The 27,729-nt window shown below is 34.6% G+C and overlaps 2 protein-coding genes across 2 annotated transcripts in view; one reads left to right on the plus strand and one right to left on the minus strand.

Annotated features, from left to right (window-relative positions):
- The window catches only part of LOC112055339 (integrator complex subunit 6), a 30,401-nt gene extending 19,347 nt beyond the window's left edge, over positions 1–11,054 (minus strand). Inside the window, exons 1-5 of the mRNA XM_024095406.2 lie at positions 10,767–11,054; positions 10,591–10,668; positions 9,929–10,168; positions 8,530–8,710; positions 470–678 (exon numbers count right to left, since the gene is read on the minus strand). Coding sequence (XP_023951174.2) covers positions 470–678; positions 8,530–8,710; positions 9,929–10,168; positions 10,591–10,668; positions 10,767–10,883 — 825 coding nt within the window. The 5' untranslated portion in view covers positions 10,884–11,054. The remainder of the gene's footprint in view (positions 1–469; positions 679–8,529; positions 8,711–9,928; positions 10,169–10,590; positions 10,669–10,766) is intronic.
- A 5,414-nt stretch (positions 11,055–16,468) lies between these two features.
- On the plus strand, positions 16,469–24,651 carry LOC112055338 (snurportin-1; the record flags this gene model as incomplete). The annotated part of the gene is made up of 7 exons (XM_024095404.2): positions 16,469–16,775; positions 16,947–17,040; positions 18,438–18,608; positions 21,360–21,551; positions 21,755–21,885; positions 23,055–23,203; positions 24,404–24,651. Coding segments are annotated over exons 1-7 (1,143 nt in total), but the record flags the coding sequence as incomplete, so codon positions are not given.
- Positions 24,652–27,729: the final 3,078 nt, after the last annotated feature.

Here is a 27,729-nt window from a genome sequence, read left to right on the forward strand (position 1 = left end):
TCCCTATCCTACCCTACTCTAACCCTACCCCTACCCTACCCATGAATTCATTTGTTACAAAAAATGTGATAAATGAAGAACTCGACTGTTTTTGTGCAAACTGCACATAAACCATCTTCTAAATAGTCCGAACAAAGCCTAAACATTACATTTGGATAGGTGAGCCCGTTCTTGAGTCATAAAATTACAAAGAAAAGTGGCATTAATTATTGATTAATATATAAATATTATATAGTGTTTTAATCATCGGATCACAATGCTCTGGGTTCGAGTCTTAGGTCGGGAAGTGATATATTGAGATATTCTTTCTTTCAAGAAATTCTTCATTAAACTTCTCAGTCCAGGCAAGGCAAGCCCACCAATATGCATTGGAGCAGTGTGGTGGGTTTAACATATCCATTCTGCTACATACTGCCCTAATCCCTTAAAATGATGAAGACCACAAAAAAAACACCAACAAAATACGTACCCCATTCTTCTCACCATCGCCGTCCATATCTTTGTCACCGTCCGGATTAACGTCGTCCTGGTCACCGTCCCTGTTGTTACCACCGTCTATGGGCGGCGGGTCGGGGCCGATCTTCTCGAAGTTGATCACCACGCCGCTCTGCACCTTCTGCACCAGGCTGTCTATGCACTGCATGAGCATGCGATGCGATGTGATGCAATAGGATCGACCTAAAACAAATTATATACTGTTTTATTGCGGGTTACACTTCCAACAATAGAGATGATGACTAGGTTTGAATATATCGATTTTTATGATACATTCGGATAAATAAGGACAATGTTAACTAATTTATACGTCTGTACGTAGAGAGATTACGATGAGTACGTACAAAGATTAACTGGATATTAGCAAAATAAATAAGATTATAAAATTTAATGAGACGAATATCTTAGCATTCCATGGATTCAATGTGCAGGTGCCGGGTCCATCGCATGGTAGAGAAAAACACCAAGCAAAGTCCAGGACTTGTGACTACTGGATGTAGGGTTAAGGAATTCCTTGACGATCAACACTCCCCGTTCACTGCTCTTGTTGTTCTCCCTACCTATCCAAATTTGGTAAGATCCTATTAGAGCAGCTTTGGATACTCGTTCTAATATAGAACTAGCTGCACTTCTAGAGATGCCAAGGTCTTTAAACAAGTTATAGAGAGATTTTGCTGGTAATCCTCTCGCACCTATTTCTATCTATTAAAAATTTTAATAAAAAAAATTCAACCGACTTCCAACTCAAAAAATAACTTTAACTAAAAAGCAAAAAATAACATCATACCTATGTGCTACCTTCTGATCAGTTTGAAGGCGGTGCCAAGCCAGTGATGTTTTAATTAAATACGTTTAAACTACAAAATTTCTGTGGTTATTCCAGAAATAGCTTTAATTAAAACACGACACTGGCTTGGCACCGCCTTCAAACTGATCAGAAGGTAGCACATAGGTATGATGTTATTTTTTGCTTTTTAGTTAAAGTTATTTTTTGAGTTGGAAGTCGGTTGAATTTTTTTTATTAAAATTTTTATTTTTTTATTTTTAGTGTTAGCATACCCACTGCGTGTGTACAGTCACAACCTGTCTAAGTGGAAAGTTCTTATCAATACAAAATTATCAAGTCCAAACACAAGGTAGCTACTGTGAGCCGTCGAGGAGTTCTCTTCACTGTGCTTCGTCTTCATCACCAGACCCTTAATACAGTCGCAATCCATCTAGGTGGAAAGTTCTCATCAATACAAATTTATCAAGTCCAAACACAAGGTAGCTACTGTGAACCGTCGAGGAGTTCTCTTCACTGTCCCTCGTCTTCATCATCAGACCCTTAATACAGTCACAATCCATCTAGGTGGAAAGTTCTCATCAATACAAATTTATCAAGTCCAAACACAAGGTAGCTACTGTGAACCGTCGAGGAGTTCTCTTCACTGTCCCTCGTCTTTATCATCAGACCCTTAATACAGTCACAATCCATCTAGGTGGAAAGTTCTCATCAATACAAATTTATCAAGTCCAAACACAAAGGTAGCTACTGCGAACCGTCGAGGATTTCTCTTCACTGTCCCTCGTCTTCATCACCAGACCCTTAATACAGTCACAACCCATATAGGTGGAAAGTACTCATCAATACAAATTAATCAAGCCCAAACAAAAGGTGACTGCTGTAAATCCTTGACGAGTTCCATCGTCTGTGTGTCGGCTCCATCATCAGACCAACTCCAAACCTTCATAAAGTTGTAGTGGTTTAAAATACCTTATGGAAACAATAACAAACGTACTAGCCGTCTCTACAACTTTCGAAAGTTCCCCTCAATTTCTCCAGGATGCCATCATCAGATCCTGACATGAAAAAAATGGGACCACCCTGGAAGTAAACCCTACAAAACAAAAAAAGAATTTTCAAAATCGGTCCATAATTGACGGAATTATCGCTGGACATACATAAAAAAAAAAAAAAAAAAAAACATACAGTAGAACATACGTAGAACCTCCTCCTTTTTGGAAGTCGGTTAAAAAATCTTTTATCATAATTAGATGAAAATTCATACAGTTTTAGCTTCCTTACATTAAATGTGACATTTTTCAATATATGAACTATTAACATAAACGCGCAAATAACAAAGATTTTGACAAAATTACTAATCTTAGTAATTTTGTTTAACCGCCCATACAAATCTAACGATCATTATGAACCTACGACGTCATTAAATCGTACCGTATCGCCGCAAATCTGACCCTTTAAATCCCTGTAGCTCCGAAAGTAATGATCGCAGATACTCTGTTACTTTGACAAAATTGCTTTACTATTAGCATACTCCTAATTTATACACAATTAAAAAATACTTTCATCATCCCTATTGTCGTCATATTTTAACTTATTTATACAAAAAATAAAAAAAATACACTTAAACCTTCCTCATGAATCTATATATTAGTGATAACGTCATGAAAATCCGTTCAGTAGTTTCGAGTCACTCGCGAACAGACAGACAAACACAGCGGAGGACTTGTGTATATTATTTGTATTTTATAACAATACGAGTATGTAGATTCGCAAGCCATAAACATTACCTCGACCGCGCGTACCCGGCGCGGTTGCGAGGATTGTTTTATAAACCATATTGAATAAAATATTCAATATCAAATAAGTTCGGTTGCGTTTGCTTTTTTTAATATGATAAATTAGTAAACAGTCAATCATAGGTACAAGTATCGTTTTAATTAGAGAAATTAACCTATTAAATCGATCGATTCTACCAATAGCGTATTACGATACTAAACAATAATACCACTACACCAAAGAGGTCATTCTAAACTATTTACCTACTTATCAATTCAGTAATATTGAAATAGACATCGATTATAAATAAATTATGCATCAGATCACGCCTCATTACACATTTAATAGGTAGGCATAATGTTATACCTACTTATGATAAGTTTAAAGACCCTCGAAGATACAGTCATCCCATGACTAATATCTTACTGTATGATCTAACATAACATCTGTCTGGGCGGGGATAAACCCGATTTACATAAGGGCTGAATAGGCATCAGCTAGGCTATTCTGTAAAGATATTTTTACAACTCACAAGCGCGAATTTCGAATTCACCTCGATCTCTCTCTGTTTAACACGATACTATAGATTGAGAAAGATAGCGGTGAATTCGAACTTCGAACACGGACTTGCGAGCTATACAAAAAATCGTTAGAGAATAGCCGTGCAGATATAGTTCACTAAATTATGGAATAGCTGAAAGGTGTCGAAGTAATCTATACTTTAGATTGAAACTGTAATAGGGCAAATTCTGTACATTGAAGATATTTTGAAAATTTTAGTAAGAAGGCATAATAAATAATCGATACCTACTGAAGCCAAAAATATATATATATATATATATGTGTGTTTTTATTTTCTGCCTGTCTGTTTTTATTGACACGCATAACGTTAAACTACTGAATAAATTCAAATAAAAATTACGATTTAAGACGAAGAGTTACAACCCTCTTCGTATATTTCGGATACCTTTTGTTGCGAAAGTTTAAAACAGAAGGGGGTGAAACAGGGGTTAAAACTTTGCATAGAAAGTGCTTCATCTTTCAAGTTACATTTGTAGACATTGGTATTATATGTACCTACTACCAGAAAAATACTAAAAATAATGTAATTCAAGATTTTTCAAAAAGTAAGTCTCATGTTTTAAGTTATAGTTTAGTAAAAAAGCAGACTATTTATAATATATAAAACATGCGAAAATATAAATAGAAGGCGGTAAAATAGGGGTTGAAGGTTTACATCGATTTCTACGCGGACGAAGTCGCGGGCGTCCGCTAGTAAGTAATAACATATTTATAAATATACATAAACAATACACACACCACTACTTAGCCCCAAAGAAAGCGTATAGCCTTCGTTAGAGGTAATAAGATAGCTGATTTTGTGATATATTTTTATTTATACTACATATAAATAATATATTGTATAAATACACCCAGACACTGGAAAACACTTTATCACACAAACAATTTCCAGTTGCGGGTATCGAACCCACGGTTGTGGATGCAGAAAGTAGGGACACTAACCATTGAGCCACGCGGTCGTATATTATAAGTTACAAATTAGGACGGAATAGTTGAAGCCTAAACTATATTTATTATTTAGTTACACATAAGACTAACGAGCTTTGAGTCTTCATTAAATGATGTCATCAAAGGCTCTTACAACGTCACTAATGCACGCCATTGACGATCAATTATTCTCACGTTTCTGCAGCACCCATGACTATAACTGATCGTGTATTGGTCACTGCATACATGACGGCTCGACTTATGAAACGTCTTCGGTGCCGTTTGCGTTGCAGAAACGTGAGAATAATTGACCGTCAATGGCTGACTTATATATCAAGTAAGACAGTACTCTAGGAATAACTTATAGTCGGGTTTATAAAATTGACAACAAAAGGTACAAATTAGAAAAACAGCGTACGCCCGCGACTTCGTACGCATGAAATTCTATTTTTTGACAAATCCCACGGGAACCATGTATTTTTTCGGAATAAAAATACATCGTAGCCTGTATGTTGCTCCATAACCTCCTCTATTTTCCAGTGAAAGTAACATTAAAATCGGTTCAGCCGTTCCAGATAGACAATTTTTAAAGAGATTTTGTTTTAGTATCCTCTAAATAGCTATATGCACTTGTAAAAACACAAATTTCTACAAGGATTTGCGACCAAAGCTAAATATTAGCAACTTATAATTACTTAACAACTTTTTGCACTATAATGAATAGTCAAATAAACACGTGAAGGTGAACACGCGATAAAATAAAAATAACGTTTTTCCACACATTATCAACAAGAATGCCACTCGAAAAAAACTTGTCAAACTGGTTTCCAAAGGGCTAATGTCACCCTTATTTACAGAAAAGTACCTACATTACTGCTCAAATGAGAAATCATAATTGTATATCTACACTAATATTATAAATCATTGAAACTTGATAGCCTAGTAAAGTTACGCAAGCAACCAATAAGCTGTAAGCTATCAGCGACAAACAGAATCTTTAGCCGTTTATAATAAGATTATTAGGAGATAACAATCTTTTTTTAAAAAAAAGATATGCCTCACTTTCAACATCATAATCAACCCATATTCGGCTCCCTGCTGAGCTCGAGTCTCGGAATGAGAGGGGTTAGGCCAATAGTCCACAATGCTGGCCAAATGCGGATTGGCAGACTTCACACACGTAGAGAATTAAGAAAATTCTCTGGTATGCAGGTTTCCTCACGATGTCATTCCTTCAACATTTCAGATACGTTATAATTGATTTCTTAAAATGCACACAACTGAAAGTTAGAAATTCATGCCCCTGACTGGATTCGATCCCACACCCTCCGAAATGGAAGGTAGAGGTCATATCCACTGGGCTATCACGGCTCTACCTCATTTTACCACAAAACATTACTAAAATTTCATACAATTCATTTTATTTTACATTTTTGTGCTCACAATTTTTGTGCTAAAACGCTATAAACTAATGTATGTATGACGTCATTACAAGGACGCACTGTTTAAGGAAAGAGTTAAATTAATGCAATTAAAAATGGTTACTTTATGGTATTAAAAATGGTTACTTTATGGTGATATATCAATAGAATTCACGGGCACGTGAAATTGTTAGGTGTCTAAACCAATAATTCACCTAGATGAGTCGTTAGCACTTTGCTTACAATCGTGATGAATAATGTTGTGCATTATAGGATTCGAAGGTTTTTGTTGATCTTTGACCACCCTTTGATTCTTATCTAAAAAGCTGCCGTAGGTTGAGAGTTTTATAAGTCATTAGGAGATACCCTAATAGCCTCAGATTACTTACTAGGTATCTCTACTCTATACAAACTGAGTTTAAAGTTTAAAGATTTTTGATTTAATTTAGTCAATGTGAAGAATGTAGAGTAGGTGTCGAGTAGGGCTAGGGTAGACGTATGGTAGGGGCAGGGTAGTTGTATGATAGAGGTAATAGTAAGTTTGTGGTCTGGCAATGCCTGGTCTGCTAGTTAAATCAGATAAAAAAGGCTTTATTTAAACTACGTAATTAAGTAGGTATCTACATTTTATGTTTTATAAAACAACTTTATAAAAGGTTCTATAAGGAAAAAAAAATTTCGATACACAAAGAAATTAAAAACTCTAAAAACATCATACTATATACATATCAGCTCAACGGCTGAACGAATCTGGGTGAAATTTAGCACCAAGGTAGACTACAGTCGGGTAAAAAGCACATTGGCACAAAGTACTTTTTATTTCGATATTACAACAGGAACAAGCGGGTGAGACTGTGGGGCATAACTAATTAATGATAATAATTAATAATAATTAAAGTTTTGAGGTTAAAATGATTACAAATAGTTTCCTTACGAATTAAGCATTTCTATAATATATTACTTATTAAAAAAAACTAATAATATACAATGTGATTGAGACAAGAGTTTAAAAAGTCAATGTCATCAACATTACAACTAGTTTAAAAAATATAGGTTAATTTTATTCATTTCAACTATCATTTAGCTATTTATTCCATTATAAACATTTCTTATTTACCTGGCACCTCAACACATTTACATATTGTGAGTAGGTAGGTAGGTAGTTTGTCTACTAACAGGTGTCTCGCGGTTTCATCGCGTATAGTCTAAGAGCCCGTGAACCCCAGACCTTCGTTATTTTAGAAAACTGAAAGTTTGTCAGCTCATGCTCCTACCATATGTAAGTCGTTATCAACCCATATTCGGCTCACTGCTGAGCTCGAGTCTCCTCCGGAATAGTCCACCTCGCTGGCCCAATGCGGATTGGCAGACAATTAAGAAATTTACATACAGGTTATACAGGTTTCCTCACGATGTTTTCCTTCACCGTTTCAGGCCCGTGATATTTAATTTGCATGCCCCGGACCGGATTCGAACCCACACCCTCCGGAGTCGGAGACAGAGGTCATATCCACTGGGCTATCACGTCTTTGCCATAAGTAAGTACGGCAGCCAATTATGGAGTTTTGACCGTGGTGGCTTTGGGAGGTAGCAGGTTTTAAGGATAATTTAGTGTAAAAAAATGAAGTGTAATTTTTTTTATTTTGTCCTCGGCATAATATGAGAAATTATTTTCCCAGTCGCCAGTCACTTAGCTTCGCCGCAACCCTTCGCAAAACACTGTTTAATTTAAAACTTCAAGGGTCTATAGCGAAGGGTTACTATGAAGCCAAGTATCTGGCGAATAGAGATATCGTTTCTCATATTATGCCGATAAAAATATTTAAAAATTACACTTATACTTTGACGGTTGAGGGTCTGGATTCTTAAAACCTGCTATCTCCCAAAGCCACCACGGTCCTAAGTCTATACTTGGTTACAGTACTCATCTTTAGTGGGAGCATGAGCTGTCAAACTTTCAGCTTTTATAAAATGACGAAGGTCTGGCTGTCGCTGGCTCTCCTTCTAGTAGTTCCTATTCCCGTGGGAATACGTACCTACTAATATTATACAGAGGTTAAGTTTGTGGTATTGTAGGGGGTAATATTAGGTCTACTGAACCGATTTTGAAAATTCTTTTACCACTAGAAAGCCACGTTTTCGTGAGTGTCAGGCTATATTTTATCCCTGTATCACAGGAACAAGAACTACGCGGGTGAAACCGCGGGACATCGGCTAGTATATAAATTGGGCAGTTTTAGTAATAAGTTATCGAAAAATGAACGTTTTAAGTTCATAAAACAGCAAAATAAATTGTATAAATACCTACTCGTACTTAAATTTTAAAGATGGCTACCTTTCAGACTCTCTTTTGTAGAAAAGTGAAAAGTTCACAAAAGAGTCTAGATGTTCGTAGCAATATTTGGCTGTTGTTCAATTCAACAAATATACAGCGAATGCTCGATGTTCTGTTACAAGTGAATGCTCAAGTCTATCTGCACATTTAGACAGCAATATCACTTTACATTAAATGAGATTGGGCAAAATTATAGATTTACTTACCTCCTGTGACCTCGCACATGGCATCTATGGGCGACGAATCAGATGGAACAAGTCCAGAATCCCTCTCCACTGCTGGTGTCCCAGCCAACCTCAGCACAAGGGAGAACAGCCTCTGGTCCCATCTGAACGGTTCTCTGGTCAGCTCGGAACCAGGTATTGGGCAGTTCATTGGAAGATTAAACTGGACAAAAAAACAAAAAATATCTATAAAATGTACTTGTATGTTTGCATTACATGCTTAGTAGCTTTACCCTATATTTTTTTTGGAAACAGTATAAATATGTTGATGCAAAAGTATTCATATACAAACACATTTGAAACGAGAGGTTTGTATGATTGTAGTCACCAGTGACTTGACTCTATCACCAGTGCAAAAGGCAGGTATCTCTGGATGACTCAATTGATAAATCTTTACTACGACAGCAACTTACCTAAGCTGATAGTCAAAAAAGAACTAAATAAATGGCAGTAACTGTACAATAAAAACTTCTAATGGGATTTTTATGGGAACACTAAAATGCTTTATAGGTACAGTGATGTCTAACAACAGATTATGTTTTACAAAATATATTAACTATATTTAATTGTTAATATGTTTTGCTTATTAATCAAATTTATTTTCATTAATTTAACAACAAGTTGTTTATAATTATTATTAGGATAATGACGAGCGACTTATACCCTCATTTTTAATTTGTTTGTTGATAAAGAGTGTACATCGAGCATGGGTTGAGTATATACTATTTGTTTTATTTGCAACAAAGGCATATTAGAATATTAGTAATTCACTGGTAATCCTAACTAATTAATATTTACAATTCTTCAAAAATCTCACTGAACCCCACCTACACACAAATAGGATGTCAGATAAGATAATAAGTGGTTGCGTGTGATGAGCACTCACTAGTTTGTTTACCTAGTTATTATAAAAGCAATTTTAAATGTCAAAACACATTATTTTAGTTTTCAAACAAAGAATATAAAATTAAGATTATTTTTAACATAAATCAATGTTCATAATATTGATTGATTAATTAAATATGATTTAATATCAAATTAAATATAAACAATATTAGTTTCGCATAGTACATGGAATAAGGGTCTGAAATATATGGATATTAATTAATACAAGTTAAAACTTAATTTAAAAATATTTTTTTTTAAATTACCTAGTTATTATAAATGAATGCAATTTTAAAATTTGAAATGTTAAAGTGCATTATCATAATTTTGGCAGACAAAATATATCAAAATATCTGTGCAACATATTGAAATGTAACTCATATTTGGCATTTATATGTTCTAAATTTGTCTGTTAAAAATAATTTAAATTAAAAAAAATCCAATAGGAATTCATATAGGTACTTAATGCATTTACTTCTAATGAAAAAATACTCACTTCCTCCTGGATGCCAGCATTACTGGACAATTTTCCTCCATCTGTAATCACAACTATGACTGATGGTTCCAAATAAAAAGGGCATCTCCCTTGCCCGTAAGTGTCTATGCCAGTCTGCATGCGATTAATATTGAGGACATCAAATGCATGCTTCAAAGCAGCACCCATTGTAGTCAGTCCAAGGCACTGCAAGTTCTTCAATTCATTGATAAAAGTTGCTAAATTCTCTTTCCAACCAGCCTGCAAAAATCAGAATGAGTATCACAATGAATTATTAAATTGCTTGTTTAATAATTTAAATGTATTTCTATTAATATTATCAATCGAAAGTTAAAACGAAAACCATCGCGTTCTTGTGGCACTCATCCTCTATAATTCATATTTCCCCCCCAAATCGCCATTTCATTATGTACGATAAGTCGACCAATGAACGCTAAGCTGGCACGCAGTCGCGAGCGATATCGCGAAGGCAGCAACGGCAGCGGTTCGTCCTGTTTACGTCTTGTTGTATCTTTCAATACATTTTGTAATTTCAACGTATGTTATGTTATGGATTACAGATTAGTGAACCTCGTAAATAAATCACAGGACCGATATACATAGCTGTCAATGCCAATACTACAAGAATATCTCCAAAAACGTGTTCAATCTGATATACTAACCTTGATGTTCGCGGGTGGCTCTTCGAAAGTAAGAAGCATATATCTATCGCCTCTGCTTTCGGGAGATCGCTGACGTACCTACGAAATAATTTTAATAAGTTTTACACACTTAACACGCGATAAACAAATCGATCACAAAACGAGGCGGTTTGAGGAGTCGATGACACTGCACGTACCTTTACGAACGTCTCCACAGCGCCCTTGGCTACATCGAGCAACGTTGGGCGTCCGCCCAAATAAGCTCTTTGATTCATAGAAGCTGAAGTATCTATTAAAAAGACTATAATAGTCATCTTGAAAAATTTCCTAAATATCCTTCTAAATACATTAAAATATGCGCACGCTATTATGAACAGAACAAAAATGGCTGCTACATTGTACGCAGACTCGCAAGGATGCGACCGTCCGACAGCCGCTTCGACGAGCAGCTGAACAAGCTACGCCACGAAGACTCCAAAAGTACCACGTGACCTAATCATACGTTCGGTTATTCTCGGCATCCAATAGAAAAACACTCGGCAAAGATCGTAGTTAACGTCAATGTTGCTACTTGAAGAAATATGGCGTCCCTAAAAATATTTTAACAATTAATAAATTTATTCTACTATAAAGGTATTACAATATATTGGAGTAACCCTAATTAATACAAATATACGTTGTTATACTTCCTATAGATTAAAATTTATAAAACTATATCTTTTTACACGCTTTATTGATGATTAATTTATTAACTGGTATTGAACATATTTATTGTATTTCTGTTTAAAATATTTGAATAATACAATGACTTATAATTTCTTTTATTTATTATTTTTGGTAATTTAATAATTCAAAGTATATTTTGATTTTTAATTTTCTTAATTAAATAAATTTCTAAAAATTACAATCTTACAAGACGGAGTAATAAACAAACTTACTTCTAATACTAAATATATAAACGAAATAAATTTGGAATTATTAAGTCTGCTCTAACTGCATAATATTCTTTGCATTACAATGGGCAAAGAATATTTTATAGTAACACTGACGCCTAAATGATGACGACATATAAAGAAATATATAGGCGTTTTAGAAATTATCCCTTTTTTATTAAACAGTATACAAGATTATATTATCCTATTATTTAAGATTAATCTACACAAAAGATTCAACTATAAAAATACTTTCAAAGACTGCAAGTCTTCGTTAGTGTAATAATAAGCGACAACTATACATGTTTGATAAACAAGCCGCAAAAACAAGCGGGAAATTTTAAAAAAAGTACTTATTAAGTACTACGAGTATTCTACCTACCTATCCCATTGGATATTTGACTACTTTGAAGCTAGAAATATTTTTTACAGCCCATTTTATTGCCATTAAAAGAACAGCTAGCCTATTTACTAACATTGATCAATTAGCCACGTAATACATATCCATGACAAACATATCCTACTAATATTATTTTACTTCCTACCAATATTATAAATGCGAAAGTTTGTATGGAAGTCTGTTTGGATCTTTGTTACTCTTTAACGCCGCAACTACTTAACAATTTGGCTCAAATTCAAAACAAAGATCCATTATTTTTCATCCTGGAAAATCCATAGTTCTCGCCGGATTTGTGAAAAGTGAATTCCACGCAGACGAAGTCGCGGGCGTCCGTTAGTTTTTCATATTCTGTAAAGACCATTTTTTACAAAAATCAAAGTATTATACATTGCTACATAGGTTCTCGCCGGTTACTTCATTTGATCAGTTAGTAATAAATTAATAGTAAATACGACATCGTGACGGCCTCCGTGGCGCAGTGGTGTGCGTGGTGGATTTACAAGACGGAGGTCCTGGGTTCGAACCCCGGCTGGGCCGATTAAGGTTTTCTTAATTGTTCCAGGTCTGGGTGGTGGGAGGCTTCGGCCGAGGCTAGTTACCACCCTACCGACAAAGACGTACCGCCAAGCGATTTAGCGTTCCAGTTCGACGTCGTCGTGCAGATACCGAAAGTGTGGATTTTCGTCCTCCTCCTAACAAGTTATCCCGCTTCCATCTTTGATTGCATTATCATTTACCATCAGGTGAGATTATAGTCAAGGGCCCACTTGTAAAGAACAAAAAAAAAGAGTGTTGTAAGTAAGCTTAGCTAGTTTACTCGGACGCATCGCAACGGATTTTGATGAGGTTTTTTTATTTATTAGATGGAGTAATTACTCAAGGGTATAGTTTTAACTTATAATATTATGTTCTACGTCGACATAGTCTTGAGCGTCTGCTAGTTAATAATATTTAGGAGTATATTAAGTGAAATAAAACCCTTAAAATTCATTTAAATAACTAGCGACTTCGTCCGCGTGGAATTTAGTTTTTCACAAATCCCTCGAGAACCATGAATTTTTCCGGGATAAAAAGTAATCTTTGTGTTAATCCAAGCTATATATTTTAATACCAAATTTCAGCTAATTCGGTTTAGTATGTGAGGCGTGAAAAAGTAACAAACATTCGTTCGCAAATGTCGGGAAACCATGATTTTTTCGGGATAAAAAGTAGCCTATGTGTTAATCTAGAGTAAAATCTATTTCCATTCCAAATTTTAGCTAAATCGCTTTAGTAGTAGTAGCGTTATAGAGTAACAAACATTCAAATATACATCCAAACATCCATACAAACTTTCGCGTTTATAATATTAGTAGGACTAGTAGGATGATCAATAGTAATCAATAAATAATCAATAAGTAATAAAAAGTAAAGACTAAAGTTTACTCAAACTCAAGTTTCAATAGTTGTTTTCATCAATGATCTAGAAAAAGCTTCAACCAACGTCTTACGCGATAGTGCCTTGAGATGGCTTCGATGGCGACGCGAATTGTGTTTGGGCTCCTCTCTCAAAAGTCTTTTTTTTCGGTTGCATGGGCATTAAAAGGTCCCAAAAAAGGAGGAGTGGGATTTTAATAGTTTCAAAACTATTAAATTTAATACTTAATTATATTATAATTATTTTTACCTATGTCTATAATTATTTTTAGAGATAAATTTGGTCAGATATCAGATTCCAGATACATATTTGGAATGCTATGAAGCGCCGAATATACGGTTCCTTGTCGTGTTACAAATCAACTTCACATGATGAAGATCATGACACCTTTTGGGACTGTTTCAATAAAGTGGCAAAGGATAACAAAGATTGTTAATTGTCGATTGTCACTTATTAATTTCTAGTACTAAACGAATTATTATTAGTAAAACAACCATTTTTGTCGTGCGATTATAAACATTAGCGGTGTCCATAAGCTATTGTAGTATGATTAGCCTTGGGTAAATTAATTCGATATTTTTAATTTTTAACCGACTTCCAAAAAGGAGGAGGTTCTACGTTCGACTGTATGTATGTTTTTTTTTTTTTTATGTATGTCCAGCGATAATTCCGTCATTTGTGGACCGATTTTAAAAATTCTTTTTTTATTTTGAAGGGTTTGATTCCAGGGTGGTCCCATTTTTTTCATGTCAGGATCTGATGATGGCATCCTGGAGAAATCGAGGGGAACTTTCGAAAATTGTAGGGACGGCTAGTGCGTTTGTTAGTGTTTCCATAAGGCATTTTAAACCACTACAATTTTATGAAGGTTTGGAGTTCGTCTGATGATGGAGCCAAAACACAGACGATGGAACTCGTCAACGATTTACAGCAGGTACCTTTTGTTTGGGCTTGATTTATTTGTATTGATGAGAACTTTCCACCTAGATGGGTTGTGACTGTATTAAGGGTCTGATGATGAAGACGAAGGACAGTTAAGAGAACTCCTCAACGGTTCACAGTAGCTACCTTGTGTTTGGACTTGATAAATTTGTATTGATGAGAACTTTCCACCTAGATGGGTTGTGACTGTATTAGGGGTCTGGTGATGAAGACGAAGGATAGTTAAGGGAACTCCTCGACGGTTCACAGTGGCTACCTTGTGTTTTGACTTGATAATTTTGTATTGATGAGAACTTTCCACCTGGATAGGTTGTGACTGTATTAGGGGTCTGGTGACGAAGATGAAGGAGAGTTAAGGGAACTCCTCGACGGTTCACAGAAGGTACCTTGTGTTTGGACTTGATAAATTTTATATTGATGAGAACTTTCCAACCACATGGATTATGACTGCATAGGGGGTCTGGTGATGAAGACGGAGGACAGTCACCTTTCACGTTTTTCTGAATATTCATATTACGTGTGGATAAAGGGGGAGTAAAATTTTATATATGAGTTAAGGTAGTATTTTTAAAATTGGGATTGTAGGACTTAGATACTTATTATAAAAAAATAACGTTTCAACTAATTGATTATTAATTTTTGTTCACACTCAGCAGTAGGTGTGCTAACACTAAAAATTAAAAAATAAAAATTTTAATAAAAAAAATTCAACCGACTTCCAACTCAAAAATTAACCTAAACTAAAAAGCAAAAAATAACATCTTACCTATGTGCTACCTTCTGATCAGTTTGAAGGCGGTGCCAATCTAGTGTCATGTTTTAATTAAAGCCGTTTCTGAAAGAACCACAGAAATTTAGTAATTTAAACGGCTTAAATTAAAACATCACTGGCTTGGCACCGCCTTCAAACTGATCAGAAGGTAGCACATTTGGTGCTATGCAAGTTAATGCACATTCTGTTTCTTACTCTTTATCATTATATCCGACATTATTAAAAGTTCCTAAATACGAGTAAGTTACTAAGTAAGCTAAAATAGAATATCGCTCTACGGATTAGGTGAATAACTACCATAGGAACACCTTTTCTAGAAAACACTATAGGTATACATACTTCTTATTTATAACTCTAAGTAGTACCTATTATTATACCTACAAGCATGGAGTAAACAGGACCATTCGAATATCCTTCTTGCACATTCTTGCATTGCTGATGCATTTACAGCGCATGTCAAATCGCATGCGCTAACTGTACCAGGAATCTTGCTCAGTTTCAATGCGTAGTAAACAAAAATAGAAACAAATAAAGCATTATAATATAGAAGCATTAAAATATAGAATCCTAGTCGTGGGTAAGGAACATCATATATGAATTATAGATTATTATTTCTTTTAATCAATTCAACATTTTCAGTAAAATGTTTTTATAAAATTTCTTCAACTGTCTAGTCTCAAACTAGTGCTTTGTAATAAAAAAAATATTTGATTTTCTGTATTAGTTAAAATGTTCAAGTTCGTTGTCGTAATTTTCTGAAACAGTGATATTTGGATAAGCTAAACTGTAATTTTATAAAAGACAGTAATAGCCACAGTATACCGGCTGATAGAAGATAGGTACCAGTACTTACCTAAATCTACAATGAAATCTACAATATAGCAGATTTTTTTACGTCTCATTATGATATTTTAAAGAGAATATAATATGTTAGTTAGTAATCATTTAAAAATCACCACAAACTCATAAATATAAATACTCATAAATATACCTAGTCAGAGCCATCGATATAAAATTTTTAATAAGTAGGCATGTGTTTGTATGAATTTCCAGTTTTTCCAATTTATATTATAGAATTAAATTTGAAACTCGCGGGTTAAAATTCACCTGTTGATAAACTCAACCAATTTTTACAAACAAACTATTAAAATTAATATAGTAATTTAAATAATTTCTGTTTTTGTATGTTTTTAGTGTGTGTTTGAATAGGAAAACCAGTTAAATCAAATAATTACCCTTGAATTTGGTAATTTTTTTGTGTAGGTAATAAAAATGTCCATGTAAGTTTTACAATCTGTACGATAGATGTCAATTTGACAATTTTATTTTCTTTGAAGTTTTGACTTTTGTTTTGATTGACAATTTGTCATTGTCAAAAAATCTCCACGACAAACGCCGGTTGGTGTATTTTGTATACGGTTTTTAAAATTTTTAATCCATTTCATATAAAAACATTAAAAACTGATCTTTGAAGCTTGTGATAATTATTTACCATTCGATATTTTTGTTGAATTTTCACTTATCAATCCACTTGGTGTGTTTAGGTACTTATTTCCTAAAGTAAGTCTGTACTTACTACATAAAAATGGAAGACGACATAGAAATTTTGGAAAAAGCACTTTTAAACCTTGAAGCCACAGAAACGCAGGATAAAAAAAGCGACTTTGAAGGACTCTATAAGAATTGGGGAAAATCAGGGAGTCAGGAAGAGAGGCGAGCTCAGTTATTGGAGACACAAAAATTGTAATTAAAGATTTTTTCTAAATTATATTTTAAGCATTATCGTTAATATATCCAATACATAATAGCTGACCTAACGTTGCTTTGTTGTTGAGTTTTGATATTGTACATGGTTTAATATTAGGTGAGAAGATTTTATAATATTAAACTTTTATTATTTATTTCTTATTACAGGAATCGACACAACAAAATAGATAGGTTCCGTGGTATTCTGGAACTTGTCAATACTGTTGAAGACAACAGTAAAATATTTAACTCTCATAATAAGGCAAGCTTATATGCTAATATTAATATTTATTTTCTAGCATTTAGCTATTGAAAATTTTGCCTTGCGAATTGCTGCTTTAATATATTTTTTCAAAATGTATGAATCTATGCCTCTATGACTATTCTACATCAATGACAGAATGACAGAATGTCTACAATAGCATCAACGATCATAAATTTAGTTGTAACTACAGTACACATAAAATGCATAAATGGCATATCACAAGACTAGAAAGACATTGCTGACCAATAGCAACAAAATATCAAACATCCTTACAACTAACGCTATCTTGTTCCAAGTTTGTTGTATGTGACAATGAAAGAAATGAAGGTTTCCACGCTGTGGGCAGCAACCATCCATGATCTCGAATAAAATTCGGGTGACAACTAATTTCTATCGCTTCACGTATCTTACGAGGTACTAGAAACTTTTCCCTTGACAATACAGAAGCCTTATCAAAACAGATATAATGAGTCGTACCCGAAGCTTGAACATGCTCAGCTATTGCTGAACCGTCCATGTCCACATTCTTCATGCTACGTATGTGTTCTTTTACTCTTGTGGTAATGTTACGGCGAGTCTCATTGATGTATATTAAGTGTACTGTAGTTACAACCTCAAAATACAGAAAACACCAGAAGCAACATTCAGCCCTGATAATAACACACATTGTGTCCAATAATTGTACCTGCATAGCAGGTCACACAACACAGCATACACAGGGTGACAAATTGTTTGTTCGTGAAATTACACCAAAAAAGAGTTGTTTCAATGGTTTCATTCCTATGCGTGATCACACCTGGAGTTTTCTGTATTCTAAAAATAATGAAATTTATTCAACCTGTTTATTTAGTAGTTCTCTTTATAACCTGTTTTTGTGTATGTATGTTTGACTTCAAATTTATCAAAACTACTTTGATTTTGTTTTTCTTTCCTTTTTCTTTGTGGTCTTAATTATTTGAATGTATATTGGAGGTTTTGGAATATTATTTAATGTTTTCTTAGTACTGATACTTTTACCTAGAGTTCACAGTGATAGAAAAGCCTAGAATGCAAAAGGGGCATTTGTTATTATAGACTTGCTAAACAATCAAGATAATTGCATGAAATCCATTTAATATAATAACAAACTGATTGACAGATTGACAAACAAAGATGACGTCATGCGTGTTTCCTTGCTTTTTGCTTGCTGGCAACTTTTTTTACAAGAAATAAAGTATATTCTAGTCTATGACGATTATCATTATTAAACAATATATTAGAAAAACGAACATTTTCTTTTGCAACCATTTCAATCAGTATTTTCTTATGACATAATCACATTCAATTACGTCAGTAAACCGACTTTACAGACAACCGATTTTTTTTAATCTGTAATTTTGTTACTTTCACAATAGGTTGCCTATAGACCAAACATTTATGTGGCTGGTTTTCACAAAACTTGCCTTACATACAGCAATGTGTTGATGCTGTCAGAGTGGATGATAGAGAAGCCGAGTGATTTTGAGAAGAATTGGTTTGTTGTACCCTGTCCCAAGGGGGTGAGGGTGCTTGTTATTGCCAACAATGTAAGTTCAATATTTATTTCTATTTTATATTTATTATTATTTAAAGAGGTAAAATTTGTGGTGTTGAACTCTTAAATATATAATAACTAGCGGACGCCTGCGACTTCGTCCGCGTAAATTTCGATGTCAACTTTACTACTACCCCTACCCTACCCTACCACTACCCCAACCCTACCCAACCCCTACATCTACCCCTACCCTACCCTACCCTATCCCTACCCCTACCCCCACCCTACCCCTACCCTACCCCAAACCTACTCCTACCCTACCCCTACCTTACCTACACCCTACCCCCATCCTACCCTTCCCCCATCCTACCTCTACCCTCCCCGTACCCTATCCCTTTCCTACCCCTATCCCACCCGTACCCCTATCTCACGCCTATCCTACCCCTACCCTACCACTTCCCTATTCTACCCGTACCTCAACCCCACCACTACCCTACCTCTACCACTACCCTAAACCCGGCCCTTAAGCTACCCTACCCCTACACTACCCCTACGCTTCCCTACCCATACCCTACCCTACCCTGTAACTTCTCTATCTTCTCTATCTTACTCCTACCCTTAGCAAAATCGGTCCAGTCCTTCGAGAGTGGTGGTATGACCAAGAGAAATAGAGACTTCTATGCTAATAATATAAAGAGGTAAAGTTCGTGTGGTTGTAGGAGGTAATCTCTGGATCTACTGGACCGATTTGGAAAATTGTTTTACCAATAGAAAGCTACGTTATTTGCGAGTGTCATAGGCTATGTTTGATCCCCATATTCGCACGGGAACGGGAACTACGTAAATGAAAGCGCCGGGCGTCATGTAGCGGAATTTCTGCGTCTTTTAGAAATTTTGTATTATCTCCGAAACTATTTAAGTAATTAACATACTGTAAAGGGCAAATCTTATCTCCATAATATCCTTGTGATTATTAAATAATTTATTTTAATAAGGATTAAAGTTTAGTTGTATAAATAATGACGTAAACCTAAGTATATAAAATTAATAATTTTTAAAACACAAAAGGTACTATATCTGCTAATATATAGAAGATAGATATATGGTGTCGCGGACTTTTTTGTAGAACTTTTAAAGATACATAAAGTGTCCATACATTAATTTCAATTTTACACAATAGTTAAGGCAGCGCATGCGAATAAGTCTGTTTAAGAGGATTTTCAGTCCGACCTGTATGACAAAAACTGTGATAACTCGGCTAATTTAAATGATGCCAATATAAAATATAGCCTATAGCACTCCCCGATAATGTAGCATTCTACTGGTGAAAGAATTTTTGAAATCGGACCAGTAGTTCCGAAGATTACCCCATTTAAAAAATGTGACAAACTTACAAACTTACAAACTTTACCTCTTTATAATATTAGTATAGATTAGTATAGATATAGATATAGATTATTTATTTATCATCTGCGAAAAGCCGACGAACCCATGCATATTTTTCATGATCTTTTCTGTGTATCTATCTACCAGTGAGCAAGCTAAAGAATGAAAACTGAAAACAATTTTTTATGAATGAAAGAAAAATAAATTCAATTTACCATTTATACTTGCAATCAGTGATATAGGCTTTTAATATTAGTGGAAACTTAATAGGACCTGCCAATAATCATGTTTTATTTTGTTAGACTCGATTGGATCAAAGAGTGAGCAATATTTCCGATTTATCAGATATTGGTCGACCATTTTTTTATGGTGATGTATTGTCAGCTAATATCAACAAACCTGAAATATCGATCAATATTATCTTTAGACGTAATCGGACGAAAGAGAAAGCAATATTTCCGATTCATCCCCTATTGGTCGAGTATGTCTTTCACAAAAACATATTAGAATTAGAATCATTTATTTGGAAAACATTAAATTTAGTTATACAAAGATTTTCTTATGTATTAGGTAACAATGTTTCACCATAGGTGTACAAATGTTTAATTAATAAAATAAAAATTATATAAGTTAAAATTAAATGACATTATTGTCGACTAATAGCGACGAACCCGAAATATCGATCAAGATCAGCTTTAGATGCTATTGGACGAAAGCAATATTTTTGACTAACGTGCGCCAGAGACTTCATCCGCACGCACACACACACACAAACTTTCGCCTTTATAATATTAGTGTGATTCGTCCGCTATTGATCGACTATGTTTTTTCTCTTTGCGAGATTATGTCGTGGCGCGTAACTTTGACCTAGTGGTTCACAATGAATAAAAGATTCATCGTCATCATCATCATTATCAACCCATATTCCGCTCACTGCTGAGCTCGAGTTCAGTGAGCGAGTGAGCTCTCTCACAATGAGAGGTGTTAGGCCAATAGTCCACCACGCTGGCCCAATGCGGAATCAAAGATTCATCAGTGTCATACAGCGGGCGATGGAACGAGCTATGCTCGGAGTGTCCCTGCGTGGTCGAATCAAAAATGAGGAGATCCGTGGAAGTACCAAAGTCACCGAAAGATCAACGAATGGCGAAACTGATGTGGGTGGGCGAACTGAACAGAACAATGGGCGGGGCACATAGGTTGATCGACGTTGGGGTCCTAAGGTGCTGGAATGGCGACCCCGCACTAGAAAACCTGGCGACTGACGACATCAAGCGAATCGCAGGGATTCGCTGGATGCAAGCGGCTCAGGATCGTGATGTTTGGGACTCCCTACAAAAGGCATATGTCCTGCAGCGTACGTCCATCGGCTGATATGATGATGATGATGAATATTATCATTATTATTATTTTTCAGGGCACAACCAAATTCTATACAAAATATGGCCATTTCAAATTCGAGCGCCATACAGGTCTGCCTGGTGGCAATCCTTACAATTTTTATCGTAGAAATTGCTGCGTACTGGATTGCTTCTATTATGAGTACTCTAATACTTTGTACGTCTTGGATTTGCTTGCTTGGAATAACCAACCAATGACAGATGGGGAGGTGAGTCTTTATCAAATAAATGTGAATGTACTTCTGTGTATCACTTTGTCATATTCAGAATTCTTCATAAATCAACTTGAAAAATAAGGGATCTATATTTCCGTTTAAAGAATAATATATTATGTTGTAATATTTTTAATCCACAATTTGGATTTGATGATGTGAGAGTTGATAACAAAACTGGAAAACGCCTTTAATTGCAGACTGAATTTCGCCATTACTGGATGCAGACACAACTTGAAGATTTTCCTGACACAAAAGTAATCAACAAGAAAAACAAAGTTATTATAGAAATCCTTCCAATGATGCCCTGCACAACTCATTATCTTAGCTAGTAAGTATTACGTTTAAAAGTAGTACCTATAATAAGTTGTGTTTATCGACAGGGCTTGTCCAGGGCAGAAATAATAGGCTAAGTTAACACATTTTTGAAACGGTTACGAATTGTTCATTATTGTTCTATTAGGACATAAAAAATATATTAAATTTTTTCTAGACTTAAATACTCCCAAAGGACTGTTAAGTTCCATGTCCACAAATAACCTAATGTTGTATTGATATCTTGGAATGCTGCAAACCATAACTACGTTGGTTCAAATATGATCAAGACAAATGCTTTGACATATTTATTTACTTTCGAAAAAAATTACAGTTTTCCTAGGTATTTCCCCTAACAAGTTACGCATTTTGTCCACCTTTACGGAAGTTTTTTGATGCCGGTATCGAAGACGTCCTTTGCCAACTTGGATAGCCATGTGCGCACAAACTCCTTTACTTCGTTGTCAGTGTTGAATCTTGGATCTCCTTTCAGTGGTTCAAACATGTACCTACAATAGGGATGATGGCTGCGTTTGAATATATTGATTTTTATGATACATTCGGGTAAATAAGGTCAAAGTTAACTAATTTATACATAAAAAGCAAAGATTGACTGGATATTTGCAAAATAAATAAGATTATAAAATTTCAAAATCTATTAAAAATCTTTTATCGTAATTAGATGAAAATTCATACAGTTTTAGCTTCCTTACATTGAATGTGATATTTTTCAATATATGAACTATAAACATAAACGAACAAATAACTAAGATATTAGTAATTTTGTTTGACCGCCCATACAAATCTAACGATCATTATGTACCTACGAGTTACGACGTCATTAATTCGTACCATTTTGTATGGGGCGTTGTTCGGCGTGTATGTATGCTCAGGAATCCACGGCAGCGCAGCAAATTTGACCCTTTTAATCCCTGTAGCTCCGAAAGTAATGATCGCAGATATATTGTGAAGCAATATGAATAGTAAAGCTATTTTATAAAAGTACCCTGTTACTTTTATAAAATTGCTTTACTATTAGCATACTCCTAATTGTATACACAATTTAAAAAACTCTCATCATTCCTATTGTAAGTTTGTAATCATTAAATGAACAACTTTGTTGTGATGAAATTTTTAAAATGTTTTGTCGCAAACTATCATTTACTTTTATTTATCTTTCTACAGCATGCTGAGCTCATATCCACATTTCAAAAACGATTCTCCCCCACTCGACGGTTTGCTGTTCTACCACAAGAGGGCGCACTACGTCGCGGGGGAGACTCCCCTGGTGGGTTGGCTATTCCCTTACATGCTACCCGAGGTTATTGATAAAGGTATTTATGCTTCTTAATATTTTAGAATTTAAACTATCGTGAGTGTTATTCATATTAATTTATTATTATTATTTATTATAAAAACAATGCTAAAACTCAAGTGATACAATGTCGGAGTATGCCCGTCTAGTTTCGAACCCATACGGTGCCCTTAGTCATGAGCTGGTTTTTGCAACGAATGATCTAAACTGAAATTTCTTCCTATTTGTTCAATATCTTTTTTTCTTTATTCTTTTTCTTTATTTTTCTATTTACAAATGCTAATTTGATGGTTGTATTTAAATTTGAATATAATCATTTCTTTGTAAATTATACCAGCATATTGTGCTTTGTAAAATATCCTAACATTTAAATGTTTTTTTTTTTTGGTTCTGTACCTAAAAAGGAAAAGAATGGAACCCTTTTTAGGTCATTTCTTTGTCCGTCTGTTTGTCTGTCAGTCTGTCGGGCTGTCTATCTGTCAAGACTCTTTATTACGGGAATGCGTTGAGTATACCGGGGAGTGTGCTCAGAAGTTCTGATATCGTTCCTCCTTCAGTTTTCTATGATAAGATAGCTAGACATCGCCGAGATCTGCAAAGCGTAGTTGATGTCCCGTGGACGCATACGAAGCGGCTTAGTTATTTAGGAAAATAAAAAATTAAAATTGCTAGTTTCTGTTTTAGTTACCACCTACAATACGATATAAAGAGTTCTTGATTTAAAGATGTTCCAGGCAAGCGCGTTTCACTGTAGGCTGCTTAAAAAATTTCTGTCTTCTGACTTTGAGTAGGCATCTCATTTTTGACGGCCTCCACTGGCGCACTGGTATGCGCAGTGGATTAACAAGTCGGAGGTCCTGGGTTTGGTCCCTGGCTGGACCGATTTGAGGTTTTCTTAATTGGTCCAGGTGTAGCTGGATTTTCGTCCTCCTCCCAACAAATTAGCCTGCTTCCATCTTAGATTGCAACATCACTTGCCATTGTATAGCTTGGCAACTTCGTTCGTAACACTCGATACACTTCGGCGCGTAGCGATGAATGAAAACCCGATGACTGATGCACGTCACTTTCCCGCACGCACGATTTCACACCCGCGCAGTCTTTCCGCCCGTCGCCCGCATATCATGGGAGTGTTATCACCGAACTTGCCAGACTATATTCAAGGGCTAACTAGTTAAAATAAAAAAAATAATTAAAAAAAAATTCCTCGTAATTCCAGAGATCACACTGCACCCACTGTACATTGGAGAGAAGCCAGCCGATTATGTGAATCAAGCGGAATTTATAAAGAAGTTTGAGATGAAGTATGCTAAGAAAAACAGACGCCGGACCTCTAGTGCTATGGAAACAGATAAAGACAAAGACGCAAACGTGAAAAAAGAAGACAAGAAAGAGAGCATGGTAATAGAGACAGACAACAAAGAGGCAGAAAATACAAAAGAAACAAAAGATAAACCCATGGACACAGACAAAGAAATGAAAAACAAAAAACAAAATAATAAAAAGGGTGCTAGGGTATGTATTTTTTAATATATATTTTTTTAATGTTAATTTAAATTATTATATTAAAATCAATATCAAAATTTTATTGAGGGTTGAATAGGCTAGTGAACACTTTTTTTTAAATGATCTTAAACAATTCATTATCGTTCTACTAGATTTAAACATTTTTTTTTCATATTGTTTTGAGACGTGAAAATTTTAGTTTTAATTGTTTTTACAATACAAGCCAAAACACCTGTCGGCTATGACGGTCTATATTTCAACTGTTTCATGACGTCACTATAAAAAAAACCCTTACAAACGTAGCGTTTGACAAAAATATTAGTTAACAATTAGTTTGACGTTTATTACATAAAGTAACATTGTGACATCACAAAATGGACGACAGCGTTTTTGAAGAAAAAATACATGATTTTTAAATTAAGTTTTATAAGAAATCCTTAATTTTTATTAATTAATATCGATATATTGCGGACCCATATTCCATGTACTATGCAAAATTAATATTGTTTATATTAAATTTGATATGAGTCAACTACCCTATTGCGCTTTTCCTTTATATTACTATTTCCCTTATATTACGGGTTGCTGAGCGCGCGGCTATTATATAAATATCCCTGTAAGGGAAAGTAAGTAAGGGTTCACTCAACATTCTCCATTGTCTTCTCTATCAACGTGACACTGGCGAAACAAACTGGCCTGATGGCACAAATGAAAGCTATATAGTCTTCTATATAGCTTTCAGAATCTTAATCATTTATTTGAAAATAATATTACAGTTTAGATACAAATATGTTCTTATGTAATTAGTAACAACGTCTCACCAGTAATACGTATGCAAATATTTAATTACAATAAAATAAAATTAGTTAAATTAAAATTATTTAAAAATTTGAATTTGATTGATTATAGTGGTTATATTTGGTGGAAAAACTCAACAACATGCAAGATATCCTCCCTCATGTTATTCTGCGCGCTCGAGTTAATCCTAAAATCTTCTTACCAATAGTTTTGTTTCCGAACCAATGAAGTTGTAGTATTTGAGCTCATTCTCTCTGTTGTCAAGCAGTTGTGTATATTATGTGCATAATTAAAAATTAAATATTTTTTTGCACGCTACAACTCGTTCACCTTGCAATGACCTCGGCATCGATTCGCTCAAGCAGCAAATATTACAAAGATGTAACAAAACAAACAAGATAAAGGAACGATTTTGTCGAAATTAATTTAATTTCTTAGTCCGCCAACCGGCATCGGAGCAGGGTTCGCGTTAGGTTTTAAAAACCGATTTTGATTAATCTTTTACCAATAGAGATTTGTGAGTGTCAGTTTGACGGACTCAGCGCACCTTAGAATAATAGGCTAGTTGACACTTTTTTAAATATTCTTAAATTGTTCATTATCGTTTTACTTGACTGAAAAAAAATTTTGTTTGACGCTTAGAACATTTTGACTCGTATTTTTTGACAATACGAGCCAAAACGCCATGGTGGTCTATATTTTATCTGTTTCATGAAGTTACTTTAACTAGTCGTTTACCAAACGGAGCCTTTGACAAAAATATTGGTTAACAATTAGTTTTACGTTTAGTACATCAAGTGTGTTCGTGACGTCACAAAATGGGCGACAGCGTTTTTGATTTTTGGAAATATTTAATAAATACGTGTTATTCAAATTAAATTTAATATAAAATCCTTAACTTTTATTAATAATTGATATCGATATATTTCGGACCCTTATTCAATGTGCTAGGTACACGAAATTAATATTGTTTATATTAAATTTAATATGAGTCAACTACCCTTTTATGTGCCATAATCAGCCAAGTAAAATACTTCAATTTATAAATGTTATTTACATTAATTTATGTATGGGTTACTTACACATTTAACTGTTTGTTATTTTTACAGCGCAAGTCAGCTGGAAAGGCAGAAAGGATCGTATCAATGGATGCCGAAGACGAGAAAGCCGATGCCACTAAACCTGCAAATACTGAATAAATTAATGTGAAAGAATATTTAAATAACTATTGTTGATGTATAGTTTATGTAGTTGCATATTATGAAGACTCAACACCAACTACAGAATATTTTAACTCGTATATAGTAAAATTGGTATTGCTGGTGTTGAGCTCTGGTTTACTGCCCATTAGAGCCATCTGGCACCCATATAGCACCGCCTTCCTTGTGCGCTCACAACATTTACTTTGTAGTGTCACAGATTCGACTTGCTTGCAAGTTGTCAGGAAGCTGTGCAAGTTGGCTCTAATGAGCAATGATCTTTGTTGAGCTTTCATACCTTACAGAAAATCAGTCACTGTCTGCAATATGCAACTGAACGACTTGCGACGGACACTTTTTCATAAAGATATGGATCTCGTTTCCTCTAACCTTTTTAACACTAGGGATAAAAGTGAGCATTTTAACAGGCTTGACATTATGTCAGGTGTGAATGCTCTATTATATTCTAGCAGTATAAAGGTCTTTGTCCACTACTTACAGCGTTTTATTGGAATGGAATTCGTTTTGTACATTCCAAAATATTTCAAGTAAAATTTTATTGAAGTATTCGGTTGATTACATTGATTGAGTGGTTTTTTGAATCATCATCAACATAATAAAAAAAAAATAAAGCCCCACTTTTAACGTGCCTCAGGCAATATGTATAAAGAACTTAAGTTTATGTTTATTTAATGTTATTTTGTACCAATTGGTATATGGTTGTATTTAAACTATAATGTAAATTACCTGGCACCTCACCACATTCACAGACCGTGTTTGTTTACTGTTTGAAAGTGAATGGTGTGACGTCACACTGAAACGTGATTTAAAATAACATCTTGCGTTCATTCATAGACAATACAATAGGTATAGGTCAATTTGTGAATTTGTTGTATTGCCAGGTAGAATTAATTTTCTCGTAGATATAGTTAAACTAAATTGACAGGTTCCGAAAAAGCTACAGCAGGTCGGCACTTTTTTACACCAATAAATCTATTTCAATGTTTTTGTTTATCTGAATTATTAAAATACTCAATAGGTA

Source organism: Bicyclus anynana, chromosome 1 (assembly GCF_947172395.1).
Source record: "Bicyclus anynana chromosome 1, ilBicAnyn1.1, whole genome shotgun sequence".
NCBI lineage: Eukaryota > Metazoa > Arthropoda > Insecta > Lepidoptera > Nymphalidae > Bicyclus > Bicyclus anynana.